This window comes from Myotis nattereri, assembly GCF_964212035.1.
Source record: "Myotis nattereri genome assembly, chromosome: 5".
Taxonomy (NCBI): Eukaryota; Metazoa; Chordata; class Mammalia; order Chiroptera; family Vespertilionidae; genus Myotis; species Myotis nattereri.
In genome coordinates, this window is record NC_138080.1 from 27,547,530 (window position 1) to 27,561,983 (window position 14,454).

At 43.4% G+C, this 14,454-nt stretch overlaps 1 protein-coding gene across 1 annotated transcript in view; it reads right to left on the reverse strand.

Annotated features, from left to right (window-relative positions):
• Positions 1-1,240: 1,240 nt before the first annotated feature.
• The window catches only part of ADGRE1 (adhesion G protein-coupled receptor E1), a gene marked incomplete at its 5' end in the record, with an annotated part of 39,443 nt that continues 26,229 nt past the window's right edge, over positions 1,241-14,454 (reverse strand). The window contains 5 exons of the mRNA XM_081092716.1: positions 1,241-3,806; positions 7,065-7,169; positions 7,286-7,454; positions 9,339-9,430; positions 12,486-12,552. Coding sequence (XP_080948842.1) covers positions 3,801-3,806; positions 7,065-7,169; positions 7,286-7,454; positions 9,339-9,430; positions 12,486-12,552 — 439 coding nt within the window. The 3' untranslated portion in view covers positions 1,241-3,800. The remainder of the gene's footprint in view (positions 3,807-7,064; positions 7,170-7,285; positions 7,455-9,338; positions 9,431-12,485; positions 12,553-14,454) is intronic.

The following is a 14,454-nucleotide window of genomic DNA, read 5'->3' on the forward strand; positions in this document are numbered from 1 at the left end:
TGGCCGATTTGTGCAGTTGTTTTTCTCTAACCAGACATCGAGACATGTAAGTTTCCTCTCACGGATAACTGTTAGTAACTTCAGAAGCATCTAAAGAGAATGTTTAAAATGTACCTCGAAGATGTTCGTTACAGTATTGTTTATAACACTGAAAAGTTGGAAATGATGCAAACTCAGGTTAAATACATTATGACATGTGAACCATAGATTACCACGCAACCATCAGGGGAACAACGAAGTTCCAAAGTTTTGATGAGTTGAAAAAATGTTCTCTGTAGGACAAGTGGGAAAAATAAAGCTTTCAAAATAACACAGGCGTGCCTATTGTAGGTCACCCGCAGGGCAATTTCCTATGTGGGCATGAGACATCTAGCTCTGCTGTGTCATAATTTTCCCTCTACCTATGGACATATGTGACTACTAGATTATTACTATAATCAGTGTGTGTGTGTGTGTGTGTGTGTGTATGTTTAAATTTATTTTTAATTTGATTTTAGAGAGGGAGAGGGAGATTCTCAACATTAATGATGAGAATCATTCATCGGCTGCCTCCTGCACACCCCCTACTGGGGATCAAGCCTGAAACCCGGGCATGTACCCTTGACTAGAATTGAACCCGGGACCCTTCAGTTCACAGGCCAACACTCCATTCACTGAGCCAGACCAGCTAGGGCTATAATCAAGGATTATAAACAAGGATTGCCAAGGACACAACCTGGTCATGTGCCCTGACCAGGAATCGAACTGTGACCCTTCTGGTTCATAGGTCAATGCTCAACCACTAAGCCACATCAGCCAGGCAAGTATATTTTTAATGGTTAATGTTTTTCTGGAACTTGATTTTGAAAATATTATTGATGAGTTGCTTCCAACCAAACCAAGAAGTCAAATTTTAATAAATTCTGGTTTGAGGGCTAAATAAAAAATTTAAATTTTGAATAATGTTTTATATTCTAATATTCTTTTCCGTTTTTCAATTTTTTTCAACTATTTTGCTATTCAGGAGGAAGAGGCACATTGTAGGTGGTCAAAAAATATCACTGGAGAGAATGGGTCACTATTTTTTGGACACTGTAAATTCTTTGCATTACAGGAGGGCAAAGTTATTTCATATTTATGGAATTTGAGGACCATGCAGTTTTTATTCTGAGTTTCTTCTCCCTCTAGTGGAGGCAAGTGAGACCACAGGGGAAGGGAACTCACCAAGTGTAGCTTGATGTTACAGTAAGAAAAATTCCTACAGTGGAGGTCACAGCTTTATTCAATTACATAGGAAATACAGGGTTCCTGAGGGCAACTGTTTTAGAGCAACATGTAACACGGGTAGAGACAAAGCCTTGTGCGAGGCTCCTGTCAGAAAGAACTTTGTTCAAGCATACAGATTTACACATCCTGATAGCTAAGAGGAAATGAAGACTCAAACCCTTCTTTGTACTCAAATCGCTGCAATCAAATGCAAAATGTTGACAGCCCGTTGGTTGTCATCAGCTAGCAATTGCCACAGAAATGCTCAATAGCAAACCACTCCTGAAACTCTGCCTTAAAACCTTGATACTTGATTGTTGATCCTGTGTCCATGGGTGGGCAGGTGCTGATTTGGGCGGCTCAGTCCTGAGACTAGTCAGCTACAAGCCGGCTAGGTGGCTGGGTAAGGACAGTCCCAGCTGCCATAATGGGATGACGGAGCCCTCCTCCACTTGTTTCTGTGTTGTTGTTTTTTAAAATCTTTACTGATGGATCCTCCATTTGTTTTTTACATGCCTCCAGCAGGTTGGCCTGGGCGCGTTCTCATGCAGGCAGGAGTGCCAAAGCAAGCAAGGCCAGGCATGTAAAGGGCGAGGACGAATGCACATCCAGTGTTGAAACCTCTCTTGGACTCCTGTTTGCTAAAATTGCATCGCCCCAAGCAAGTTTCAAGGCCAAGCCAGAGTCAGAGCAGGGAGTGGTTACAGTTACGGGGAAAGGGGTAGGGAGAGATGGAGACCATCCGTGAATGCCACTGACGCACTCACCCTACCACAGTTGGCTACGGTTAAGAAACCATGCCATTTCTTGCTTCAATATCCCTTACAACTATCCCCTCTGCCCTGAACACTCGGGACAAGCCAAGCATTAAAGGCCAACCTATCATAAATGATCAGCTGTCTCAGCTCCCCTCTCAAGCTGTCAGTGCCACAAATAACAAACACTGAGCCTCCATCAAGTTTCTTGATCAGATTGTCTTATACATGATCACTACTGAACTAATTCAATCCTAAATAGTAAGGTGACTCAAAGTAAATATTTAATCTTTCTCTGCATCCCCAAACGAAGAATATAGGATCAAAGGAAGAGAAGGAGAGGGACAAGGGGTTGGGAAGAAGAACTCCATGGTCAAGGGCTCAAAACCCAGCTCAGCCACCTGTGGCTGTGTGATGCTGAGGAAGTTACTTAACCTCTCAGAGTCTCGGGTTCCTTATCTTCAAAATGGAGAGCAATCATTTAGTCATCCTATGTTTATGGAGACTCTACTAAATATAGTCCTCTGTACTCACGGATCTATGTTGGAAACACCCTAGAAAAAGAAAAATTCTAATACAGGGCTCAAAAGCAGGGAGCCTTAGGGGACACACAGAGGTGACATCGAATCCTACTTCAGATTCAGAGCATGCTTCCTGGTGGAAGTGATGGCTAAGCTGAGACTCAAAGTGAGGGCAGAAATTTGTCAAATTTTCAGGAAAGGTGTCCTATGAAGAGGGAGTGGCAGGTAGAAGTTCTAAACTCAAGATGTTTCCTTTCTGGCTAACATCATGGCAAGCCGAAGAATATTCTAGCATACTCTAGAAAATTCATTCCGGGATACAGCACACATTCCCTGGGGATCTCGGTAAAATTCAAGTTCTGGTTGTGCAGCTCTGGGGCGGGGTCTGAGAGCCTGCATTTCCAATGAGGTGATGCTGACCCATGGACCACCCTTTGAGTAGGGAGGTACTGGAGAGGCCACTGAAAGGAGAATTTCTACAGTTAAAATGTTCCTCTCCTTCTCTCCCTGGCACTTCAGGCTTTATGGGGGAGCAAGGTGGGACAGTGATACCTTTGTGAGCAGTGTAAATCCTGGCCAACTCAGAAAAAAGTTCCTGGAAGGAAGGGAAATGGTTCCCTAAAAGGTCCCAGGAAACCAAAACACTTTCCAAAGGCTGTTGTCATCAAGTTTCAACCCTTCACGAGATGGTAGAGTCCTGCTCCACCAACCACTCCTACTTACCTGCATAACTCTCGAGTGTTTCTGTCAAAGTAGCCTATATGTCTTTGTGCTTTGTTTGTCCCCCTGGGACTGTGATTACAGTTTTACTGACCATTTCTTTGAAGGTAGGAATAGTGTTTGTCAAAGGGTAAGCCAGTCACGTGGCAAATCCTTTACTGAGCATCGTGCTGTGTCAGGCACGTGGCAGGTGCTAGAGGGGTACGGTTGGAGCCACACAACAATGAACATAAGAAAAAACCAAAATGGCAGCCAGATGATCTTGCTCACGCCATTGCACTATCTGTTATTTTCACAAAACTCTGGAAAGGCAAAGATTTGCAGGACACAGAGGGTGAAATTGTCATCTGGAATGGAAACTCTCATTTCCCACCAGAACACAAAATGATGGGGAGACTGCCCACCCATCTGCTCTCTGCGTTGCCCAGGATATTCTTGGGCTGGTGTCATCTTGTATTTCTGCATTAAGCCAGGAAGAGAAGATTTCGGGACAGGCTCCTGTAGACACTTGCTTTTCTCCAATGTTGCTCCATACAGTATTAAAAAGCAAGAAAAGGCTTTAAGCCTGTGAAAAGAAGTCAGAATCAGAAGCAGAATTAGTAAAAATATAATTCCAGGGGTCATATATATAAGGGGCATAGGGCTGCTAAATATAGAGATAATACAGCAACAAATATTAGAAGGATAAGCACTAAACTGTTAGCTGATTATTCCTAGCGTGGCAGGCCTCATTGGCAAACTCAAGAGCTATTCTCAAACTCTTCACCAGTGATAACTCCCATTCTCTCAGCTAGAAAGCCAAATACTTGATTTATCAAATGCCTTTATAACTATGAGTGGTCACGTGATGCAGTTCTGATCATTTAGGTGAATTGGAAATCCACTGGGGGTTCCTGGGAAACCTTTTGTATCCTGTTAAAGGGAGGGGACTGAAAGGAGACTGTGGCTTCTGCCCATCCCTCTTCTTCCTGCCTTGACCATGGTCATGGTGGCTGGAGCTATGGCAGTCATCTTGCAACCATGAAAATAATTTGATGGAAACCCAACATGCCGATAGTGGAATGGCAATTTAGGGAGAGTCTAAATCCTTTATAATACTACCAAGCAATAGAACCAATACCAGCAACCCCTAACTCTGGGCTTGCATTCTTGCAAGAAAAACAATTCCTTATTTAATTAAACCACTGGATCTTATTTCGTGTGCTTGTAATATATCAGTGAAAAAAATAAAACATTCTAGTGGAGGATGGAAGACCATGAATAATAAAATAAATACGGAGCTACAGTATGTTGGAAAGTGGGGTGCCATGCAAAAAAAGTCAGGGTAAAGGGGCAGGGAAGACATGAACACCAGGGTAGAAGAAGAGGAGGAAGTTCTAAATAGAGTTGTCAGAGGAACTCCGCTGATAAGAAATGACTGAAATAAAGGTTTGAAGGAGGTGAGGGAAGTGGGGGAGTCGGTCATGTGGGTAGCAGGACAAGAAACATTTAAGACAGCGAGCTCCCAATTCCAAGTTCCTAAGGAGGAAGTGAGCCTGGCATGTTGGGTGGAGCAGAGTGAAGTCGGGGAGAAAAAGAGTCAGAGCGGAAAGGGCTTTGTGGGCCATCCAGAGGACTTTGGCTTTTACTCTGAGAAAGGTGGGAGCCATGGCGTGCTGTCGGCAGAGAAAGGAGGAGACCTGACTCCTGTGTTCGCGAGTGCCCTCTGGCTGCTGCAGTGTTGAACGGTCCTTTATGTCATCCAAGCCATTTACTTGCCACTCATGTTTAATACCTGTAAATTTCTTCTTAATGGCATCGTTAGAGCTGGCATAAATCACCTTGCTTTTGAAAGGTGCACTTTCCGGAGCCCATAGTGCCCACAGCTGTGGCTGCACGGCTGGGCTCCGGCTGGGCAGCACGGGGAGGAGGAGGATGGGGGGTGGTAGGGAGTGGCAAGTGCGGGGCATACTGCTCTATATTTTAAACAACTGTCAGCAATGCAAAATAATTCTGTGGAAAAGTCAATTTTACCTCCATTTGCACATTCATTTAAGTATTTGTGAAATGATGTACATATGTATTATAGTTCATGTATACATATGTGGACTACACATATAATACATGTAAAATTATACATATTATTTATAATTTTATGTATATTTATTACTGCATGTATAGTTTCATTATATATAATTAAATGGTATATTTTATATATATAATTATGATATATTTTAATGGTATATTTTGGTATATATAGTTACATATATATATAATTAATTAATTATTAATTAAATAGGGAATTTTTCTTGCAAGAATGCAAGCCCAGAGTTAGGGGTTGCTGGTATTGGTTCTATTGCTTGGTAGTATTATAAAGGATTTGACTCTCCCTATATAAATTATACTGGCTCAAAATAGAATGCAAATGTGATATATATATAAATATATATCACAATACATATTACATAATGCACATGTAATGTATACAACATATATAATGTATACATCATATATTACATAATGCATATCTATATATATAAAAGCCTAAGCGACCTTTCAACTGGTAACTATGAAGCACAATGACCACCAGGGGGCAGACGCTCAATGCATAGGCATGGAAACATGGAACAGACTGACGAATCTCAGAGAGAAGCGGGGAGTGGGGAGAGTGGGAAGAGATTAACCAAAGATCATATGCATACTACGGGCCCGGTGCACAGATTCATGCATGGGGTCCCTCGCCTTGCCTGTGAGGATCAGGCTGAAACCAGCAGTCCAACATCCCCCTAAAGGTCCCAGATTGCTAGAGTGCGCAAGCCAGGCTGAGGGACCCCACTGGTGCATGAATCTGGGCTTCTAGTGCAGTGATGGCGAACCTTTTGAGCTTGGCATATCAGCATTTTGAAAAACCCTAACTTAACTCTGGTGCTGTGTCACATATAGAAATTTTTTGATATTTGCAACCATAGTAAAACAAAGACTTATATTTCTGATATTTATTTTATATATTTAAATGCCATTTAACAAAGAAAAATTAACCAAAAAAATGAGTACGCATGTCACCTCTGATACGCGTGCCATAGGTTCGCCATCACTGCTTTAGTGTAATATATAATGTGTAAAAAGCTTGCATGATATATAATACACAGGTATTGTATACAATGCATGTAAAATATATATAACATATATTACATAATACATGTACATGTCTGTACTTACTCTTTTGAGCCAGTTATAACATCTGTTTGATTCCCTAACTGATGCAGTGGTTCTCAACCTTCCTAATGCCGCGACCCTTTAATACAGTTCCTCATGTTTGGGGACCCCCAACCATAAAATTATTTTCGTTGCTACTTCATAACTGTAATTTGCTACTGTTATGAATCGTCATGTAAATATCTGATATGCAGGATATATTTTCATTGTTACAAATTGAACATAATTAAAGCATAGTGATTAATCACAAAAACAATATGTAATTATACATGTGTTTTCCGATGGTCCTAGGCGACCCCTGTGAAAGGGTCGTTCGACCCCCAAAGGGGTCGCGACCCACAGGTTGAGAACCGCTGGATTAGTGAGTAGAATTAAGATCCTTAACATAAGCTCATTTTATAACTATATGACTCACGATTTTATCTTGGTTAGGTCACATAACTCCTAAGAGGTAAAGCTAAGATTTGAACCCAGGCAGCCTGGCACCTAAACCCCACATTTCACCAGGGGACTACTCCACGTGGACACACTTAGCTCACTGTAGGCACTAACGCACAGCAGTGTCTAGTGTTGCTAAGAAGCAGGCGTGCCCTTCAACAGAACCTCCATCGAACACCCAGTCTCTCACCGCTTTGGAGGTGGAGGGGATGGATGTCAGTATGACTCCTGAGGTCTGGGACTGGGAGCTGGGTTTGGCCTTCCTGGTGATCCATCGCCAGTATGCCTCCCGTACCTGGAGTTGGAGATAGACATGGGGCGATGAGTCACTCCCAGGTGCAGGAAGTGTGCTCCACAGGCATGTCCCCTGGAAGGGGGACGTCAGGGACAGGGAGGGCAGCAGCTACATACCTGGCGGCTGAGCAGACAGTGAATGAGGAAGATGAAGGCTCCCTGCAGGCTGTTGATGATGGTGAACAGGTAGGCCATGACACTGGCTATAGGTCCTACCTGGAAAATGCCCAGCACCCAGGAGCACCCCAAGATGAAGAGCTGGGCAAAGGCCTTGAACGTCAGCAACCTGGGGGAGAAGATTTGCAGAGGGTAAGGCACTGGGAGGGCTGTTGTCCTTGTGGGTCATGCTCCCAAGAGTGGTCTGAGACTGCCACTCCAGGACCCGCCACCAGGGTGGGAATAAACGTGGGGCAATCTCCAAGGCTAGAGGGAGGAAAATCAAATCCTACAGGCACCTGAAAGGCAATACATCTACAGATACACCTGGGCACAAAGATGTGTGAACGCGTATTTAATGCAATTGTCTGAAAGCTAGAAGGACCCACACGTCCATGAATTTGGGACACATTTGATCAATGGTAAAGCCATGGTATGAAATACTATAAAGTCCTTTTTTTTTTAATTGAGGTAAAATTCACATTACATAAAAATCACTGTTTTTACCATAAAGTGTGCTATTCGGTGGTATTTAGCATATTCACAATGTTGTACAAACATCACTACTACCCAGTCCCAAGACATTTATCACCCCAGAGAGAAACCCATCCCTATTAGGCAGTCACTCTCCATTCCCCTCTCCCCCAACTAGGAACAACCCAGGTGGCTATCAAAATATGAATGGATCAACAGAGTGTGGCCCATCCCGGCACTGGAATACTATTCAGCCACGAAAAGGAGTGAAGCGCTGACACTCCCTACAACATGGATGGACCTTGAAAACATGGTGCTCCGTGAGAGAAGCCAGACACAAAAGGCCACACGGTGTGTGAATCCATTGATGTGAAATGTCCACAACAGGCAAAGCCAGAGAGACAGAAAGCAGATTATAAAATAATTTTTAAAATGAAATGAGAGTGACAATACAGTTTAAATACAGTTCCTCATGTTGTGACCCAACCATAAAAATTTTTGTTGCTACTTCATAACTGTAATGTTGCTACTGTTATGAATCGTAATGTAAATATCTGATATGCAGGATGGTCTTAGGCGACCCCTGTGAAAGGGTCGTTCGACCGCCAAAGGTTGAGAACCGCTGCTATAGAGGATAAGGAATGGTTCATACTCTGGGTCAGACTGCCTGCACATAAATTCTAACTGCTTCATTCACTAACCTGTGGCTTTAGTAAGTTACTTCACCTGACTGTGTGCCTCCGTTACCCCCAACTGATATAGAGATAATAACAATGGCATTATGTTATAATAACACAATAATATTGCTTGTTCTACAAATTGAATAAGATGGCAAGATCCTAAAGGTGCACCGGGCCCCTAAATATATTTATATATGTATGATTATCAAGGATTATCAAATGCTGCTTGAGCCTGCCACCCTCTACATCCCCAAGGACGTATTATTTTCCTTCACCCCAAATCTTTTTTTTTTAAATATATTTTATTGATTTTTTACAGAGAGGAACGGAGAGATAGAGAGTTAAAAACATCGATGGGAGAGAAACATCGATCAGCCGCCTCCTGCACATCTCCTACTGGGGATGTGCCCGCAACCCAGGTACATGCCCTTGACCGGAATCGAACCTGGGACCCTTCAGTCCGCAGGCCGACACTCTATCCACTGAGCCAAACCGGTTTCGGCAACCCCAAATCTTGCCACTACATTTAAACTTCTCCCACCCAGATGCCCTTTGAAATTCCTTTCTGACACCACAAGAATCCAATTTCAAGAACAACAACTGTGCTAAGTGCTTCATAAGCCACATAGAGTGTGCAATATCAACATCCCCACTCTACAAATGAAGAAACTGAGTTTCAGAGAGGTTATGTAACTTGCCTAAGGTCACACAGCTTGTAAGTGGCTGAGCTGGGTTTGAGCCCCAAATCTAGACACTACGCTATTTTGTCTTGGGTAGAAGACCAGGCAAAGAACAGGTACTCACTTGTGGAAAGAAAGAAGGAAGACTGGGAAAGGAGAGAGAGGAAGAAGGGACCGCACCTGGTGTCTTTGAGTGTCGAGACTTCAGCATTGACACTGGAAAGTTTCTGCTTCAGGATCCACAACGTCCAAGTCAGGAGGACGGAATTGATCTACAAAGTCAAGCAAAAGGGACTGAGGGATTGGATACACAAACTGTTAAGAGAAAAAAATAAAATGGAACAAGCATTACTAAAGAGAAACTTAAAAATAGATTCCGGAGGCTATGGGGGAAGTGGGGCCTCTGTACAACTTGTGCCTCAGTTCTCAGAGCTGCTATTAAGCTGCTAACCTGTTGCTAAACTCAGCTCAAGGCCTAGCCATAAACACCCTGGAAAAACATAGGGAAGCTCCTAGTTTCACCACCTCCTTTGTTAGTGCAACGAACCAAGCCTGCAAAGACTTACACTTTGGGGTTTTTGCCTTTATAGACCCTGCCTCTCTTTGTTCTCCCAACTTAGGTTGATATCTAAATAATCTGTGTCTCCAGGGCGGCAGCTCCTTTTGCTCAAATAAATGCTTTTCATTCTTCGTCACAGTCCACATTTAATTTTGGTTGGTAAAACAGACAATGGCCAAACCATCTTTCAAAATGGAACTCTGGCCCAGTCTTCAGTAACCACTCCAAGAAGCCCAACAATAACTCCTGTAGCCACTGACTCAGATCAACCAGGACTCGGTTAATAATTGACAGCTTCCCTAATTTCTGCCCTTGGTTCCAACTTAGGACCCAAAGTAGAAAGCCAGGGTGTGCCCATAGCCCACCTATAGGATCCCCATGCTCACAGCCTCTGATCGGGGCACACCTGGGGCTTCCCTTTTTACTTCTATCAAGCTTTCCCTCCTCGGCCTGCGTTTGAAACCAACAAATTGGTGATCTGACTCCCTTACTATAGCAATCTCTGGATTTGCCTTTGCTGTTCTCATCTGAGTGATCTTTATGTATATCCACTCGATGCATCTGGGAAGTTAGACTCAAGGCAGATGCCCTGTTAGGGGTTGAACTGTACCCCACACCCAAAGTTTTGTTAAGTCCTAATCCCCGGCACCTCAGATCTCATTTGGAGATCTGGTCTTTGCCGAGGTGATCAAATTAAGATGGGGTCAGTAGAGTTGGCCCTAATCCACTATGACTGGTATCCTTATAAGAGGAGATTAGCCACAAAGAGACAGACATGCACTGCAGGTGACGATGTGAGGGAATAGGAAGCAGGCAGACATCTCTAGGCCAAGAAACGCCCGAGGCTGCCAGTAGTTGGAGAGAAAACTGGAACAGATCCTTCCCCAGGGCCTTCAGAGGGAGTGTGGCCCAGCCAACTCCTTGATTTCAGATGTCTAGCCTGCCTCCAGCACTGACACAATAAAATCCCATTGTTCTAAGTTACCCAGTTTGTGATCGTTTGTTCTGGCAGTTCCAGAAGACTAATACATGATCCTGGAAAATCTGATAGGGGTCAGAGCAAAACCCTCTGGAGCAGTGGTTGGCAAACCGGCTCTCGAGCCACATGCGGCTCGTTGGCCCCTTGAGTGTGGCTCTTCCACAAAATACCAACTTCTGTACATGGGCCACGAAGTTTCAATCGCACTGTAGGTGCGCGCCCACACGTGGTATTTTGTAGTTTGCAGACCACTGATCTGGAGGAATACAGCTACAAGAATTCCCAAGATTGAGACTGGTCAAATATGAACTCATAACTAACAATGACAAGTGACACAAGGAAACAAGCCACCAGGAGTGAGAAAGATCATCTTGTAAGACTGTAGAATCCGGGTGGAGTCAAGGAGGCAAGAGATGGTTGTTGCTTAGCCTCCCTTGGATCCCGGGATTGCAGGATTGCCGGGGATGTGGGGAAGGAAATTGGGGGGGCAGGGGGGGGGGTTGGGCTAAGGTTATAAAGTTTCACTGATGCAAGGTGAGGAATTGCCCAGATCTAATCTATAGCATGGTGACTGTAGTTAACAATATGGTGTTATATTCCTAGAATTTACTGAAAGGGTAGGTCTTAAATGTTCTTACCTGCTATTTTCAACAACATGGGTAGATCTTGAGGGTTATTAGGCTAATGAAATAAGTCACATGGAAAAGGACAAATGCCTATGATTTTACTCATTCTATATAATAAAGAGCTAATATGCTAATTAGATCGAACAGCAGAACAACCATCCAGACAACCTTCCGGATGAAGCCACTTGCATGAATTTTGTGCATTGGGCCTCTAGTAGGTAGGATATAAAACAAGAGTAACCAACCAGAAAAACAAAACAAAAACAAACTCTATGATAACAGGCCGGTAGTTACCAGAGGGTAAGAAGGGTGGGAGGGAAAGCAAATTGGGTAAAGGGGGACAAATCCATGGTTATGAAAAGCAACTAGACTTTTGGTGGTGAGCATGCAACAGAGTACACCAAATGTCAGGTTATAATAATACACCTGAAATTTATATATAGAACAACCAACGTGACGGCAACAAATTTAACTTAAAAAAGGGAAAAAATGGTAACTATGTGAGGTGATAGAAATGTTAGTTACCTTGATGGAGGTGATCATTTTACAAGATATACATAAGTCAAAATTTCAAGTTGTTCACCATAAACTTATAGTTTCTATGCTAATTATACTTCAATAAAGCTGAGAAAAACCCTCTATCTTTTCTTTCATTCAACACCTGTGCTCAGAAGAGATTAATAGACCCATTTTACTGAAACGCAAAGGACAAAGAAGACTGTGGTCCCTCCCAGGGGATTGGCATGCTGCATTAAAAAAAAGAAAATCACGAGTCGAAGATATTACATTCCAACTTGGAAATCTCAAGAATCAAGGATCAGAAGGGGTCGCCAAAACCGGTTTGGCTCAGTGGATAGAGCGTCGGCCTGAGGACTGAAGGGTCCCAGGTTCGATTCCGGTCAGGGGCATGTGCCTGGGTTGCGGGCACATCCCCAGTAGGAGATGTGCAGGAGGCAGCTGATCGATGTTTCTCTCTCATCGATGTTTCTAACTCTCTATCTCTCTCACTTCCTCTCTGTAAAAAATCAATAAAATATATTTAAAAAAAAAAAAAAAAAAGGATCAGAAGGGAGAGGAATACGTGACCTGAGCTCTGCAACCTCCACTGGCCCCTCAGTTCAGGTCCCTCCTCCAGAACCCACAGCACCAAGCAATTTGCTTACCAGTATGATCGTGCAAACCGGCCCCAGGAAACTCCAGATAAACCCTGTCTCGGTATTCAACCAGCAGCTGTGGAGAGAAACAGGAGGAGGAATCAGTGCTTGCCTCAATCTTGCCCTTCAAGTTAATTACTCCAGCCCCGCCGAGTGCAGAAAATGCGGAGATGAGACGGAGATTAAAAAGTATCTCATGATGGGGCAGGTGGCATTTCAGTTTTCTTTGGACTCTAGCAAGTCCTCTTTCTGACCTTCTTCCTGACTAAATGTTCCTGAAATGTTCACCTCGTGCCATGTGCCGTGGGAGAGGCCATTCTCAATGCGTAACCTTTGCCATCCCTTTCCCCTCTTTTCAGGACTCTCCATGGCACACTTTGTCATTCAAATGTCAGCTCAAACGTCACCTCCTCTGAGAAGCCACTCCTGACTATTCCTTACTAAGTACACTGTCCCTACTCCTGGTCCCGCTCTGGCAAAGCTTGCTGCCTTTTTTTTATGGCATCTACTAGTACTTGGATCATAAGATCGTGTTCAGCTTGTTGACTGGCCGATTGCCCGTCTTCCCCTACTAGACCATGAGCTGCTTGAGAATTTAGACCTTGAATGCTTGTTCATCTCTGAATACCCAGAGGTGCTATGGACACGGCATTCCATAACTATTTGTTGAAAGAAAGGATCTTGCCATTTGCAGCAACACGGATGAAACCTGAGGGCATTATACTAAGTGAGATAAGTCAGACAGAGAACGATGAATGATGTCACTTATATGTGGAATCTTAAGGGGGAAAAACAAGCTCACAGATACAGAGAACAGATAGGTGGTGGCCAGAGGGTGGGGACAGGAGAAATGGGTGAAGGAAGTCAAAAGAGGCAAGCTTTCAGTTATAAAATTAACTAGTCCTGGGATGTAGTGTATAGCATGGTGACTGTAGTTCATAATGTTGTCTATTTTAAAGTTGCTAGAAGAGTACATGTTAAAGTTCTCCTCACAAGTAAAAAGTATGTAACTATGCAAGGGGATGGGTGTTAACTAGATTACTGTGGGGATCATTTCACAATATATAGAAATCTTTTATCTCTATGCTGTCTTTATTAAACATGCACCTCCACAGTCAAAACATAAAACACGCGTTACAACATGAGAGCATACTACGCTTTTCTGGTTAACAAATGACATCTACACATTCTCCGGAAACATACTGACACAATACTCCAAATGTATGCTGGATTTCCAAAACCCACCCACTTCCAGTGTGTATACCACATGCATATGTTGGATTGCATCCTGTGCTGTAATGACGGGCAGTCTAGTTCCTGGAATCCAGGGAAATCTGGCCTATTTAGGCAATTGATGGCTATGACCACTGGAAAATATAAGACTTTCAGGTTACTTGGGGTTGTATGAGCTGTAAGAGAACATTCCATTTTGTTCACAGTGATCCATATGGGGTATGACAGATAATTAGGGAATCAGAGTTTATAATATACTTCTATTAGATAAAGCCCTTTTAATCACTTCCTTCAATCTCCTGAAATTACTACTATGGAGCTATAATTGTTTTATGATTTCCTCTGAATGGTCAATTAGCAGTGATACGCCTGTCTCCCTTTCCCCCTAGCAATAGCACAAACATAGTCATTCAATTAAATTTATCTTTCCTTTTGAAACTCTACAGAGAGATTGGAGGATGTGAGACTGTCGCATCCTCAGCAGTTTTGGTGGCCAACTGGCTTTCGTCTTGGACAAAGTGGGGACGAGCGGTCTCCTTTGCTCTTTCATCTCCCTGTGCCCTGCAAAGCTAACTCTTCCCAGAAAGCCTGGGGAGTGCCAAGCAGCTTTTGATGAATGCAAGGTTGGCTTTACTAAATATGCATATGGCTTTTCCTGCTACGAACTGGTCACTGTATAATTGCGTGCAGTGAACGGACAGCTGTGTGGACCGTTAGAGGTCAGGCAAAGATTCGAAACCTTTCC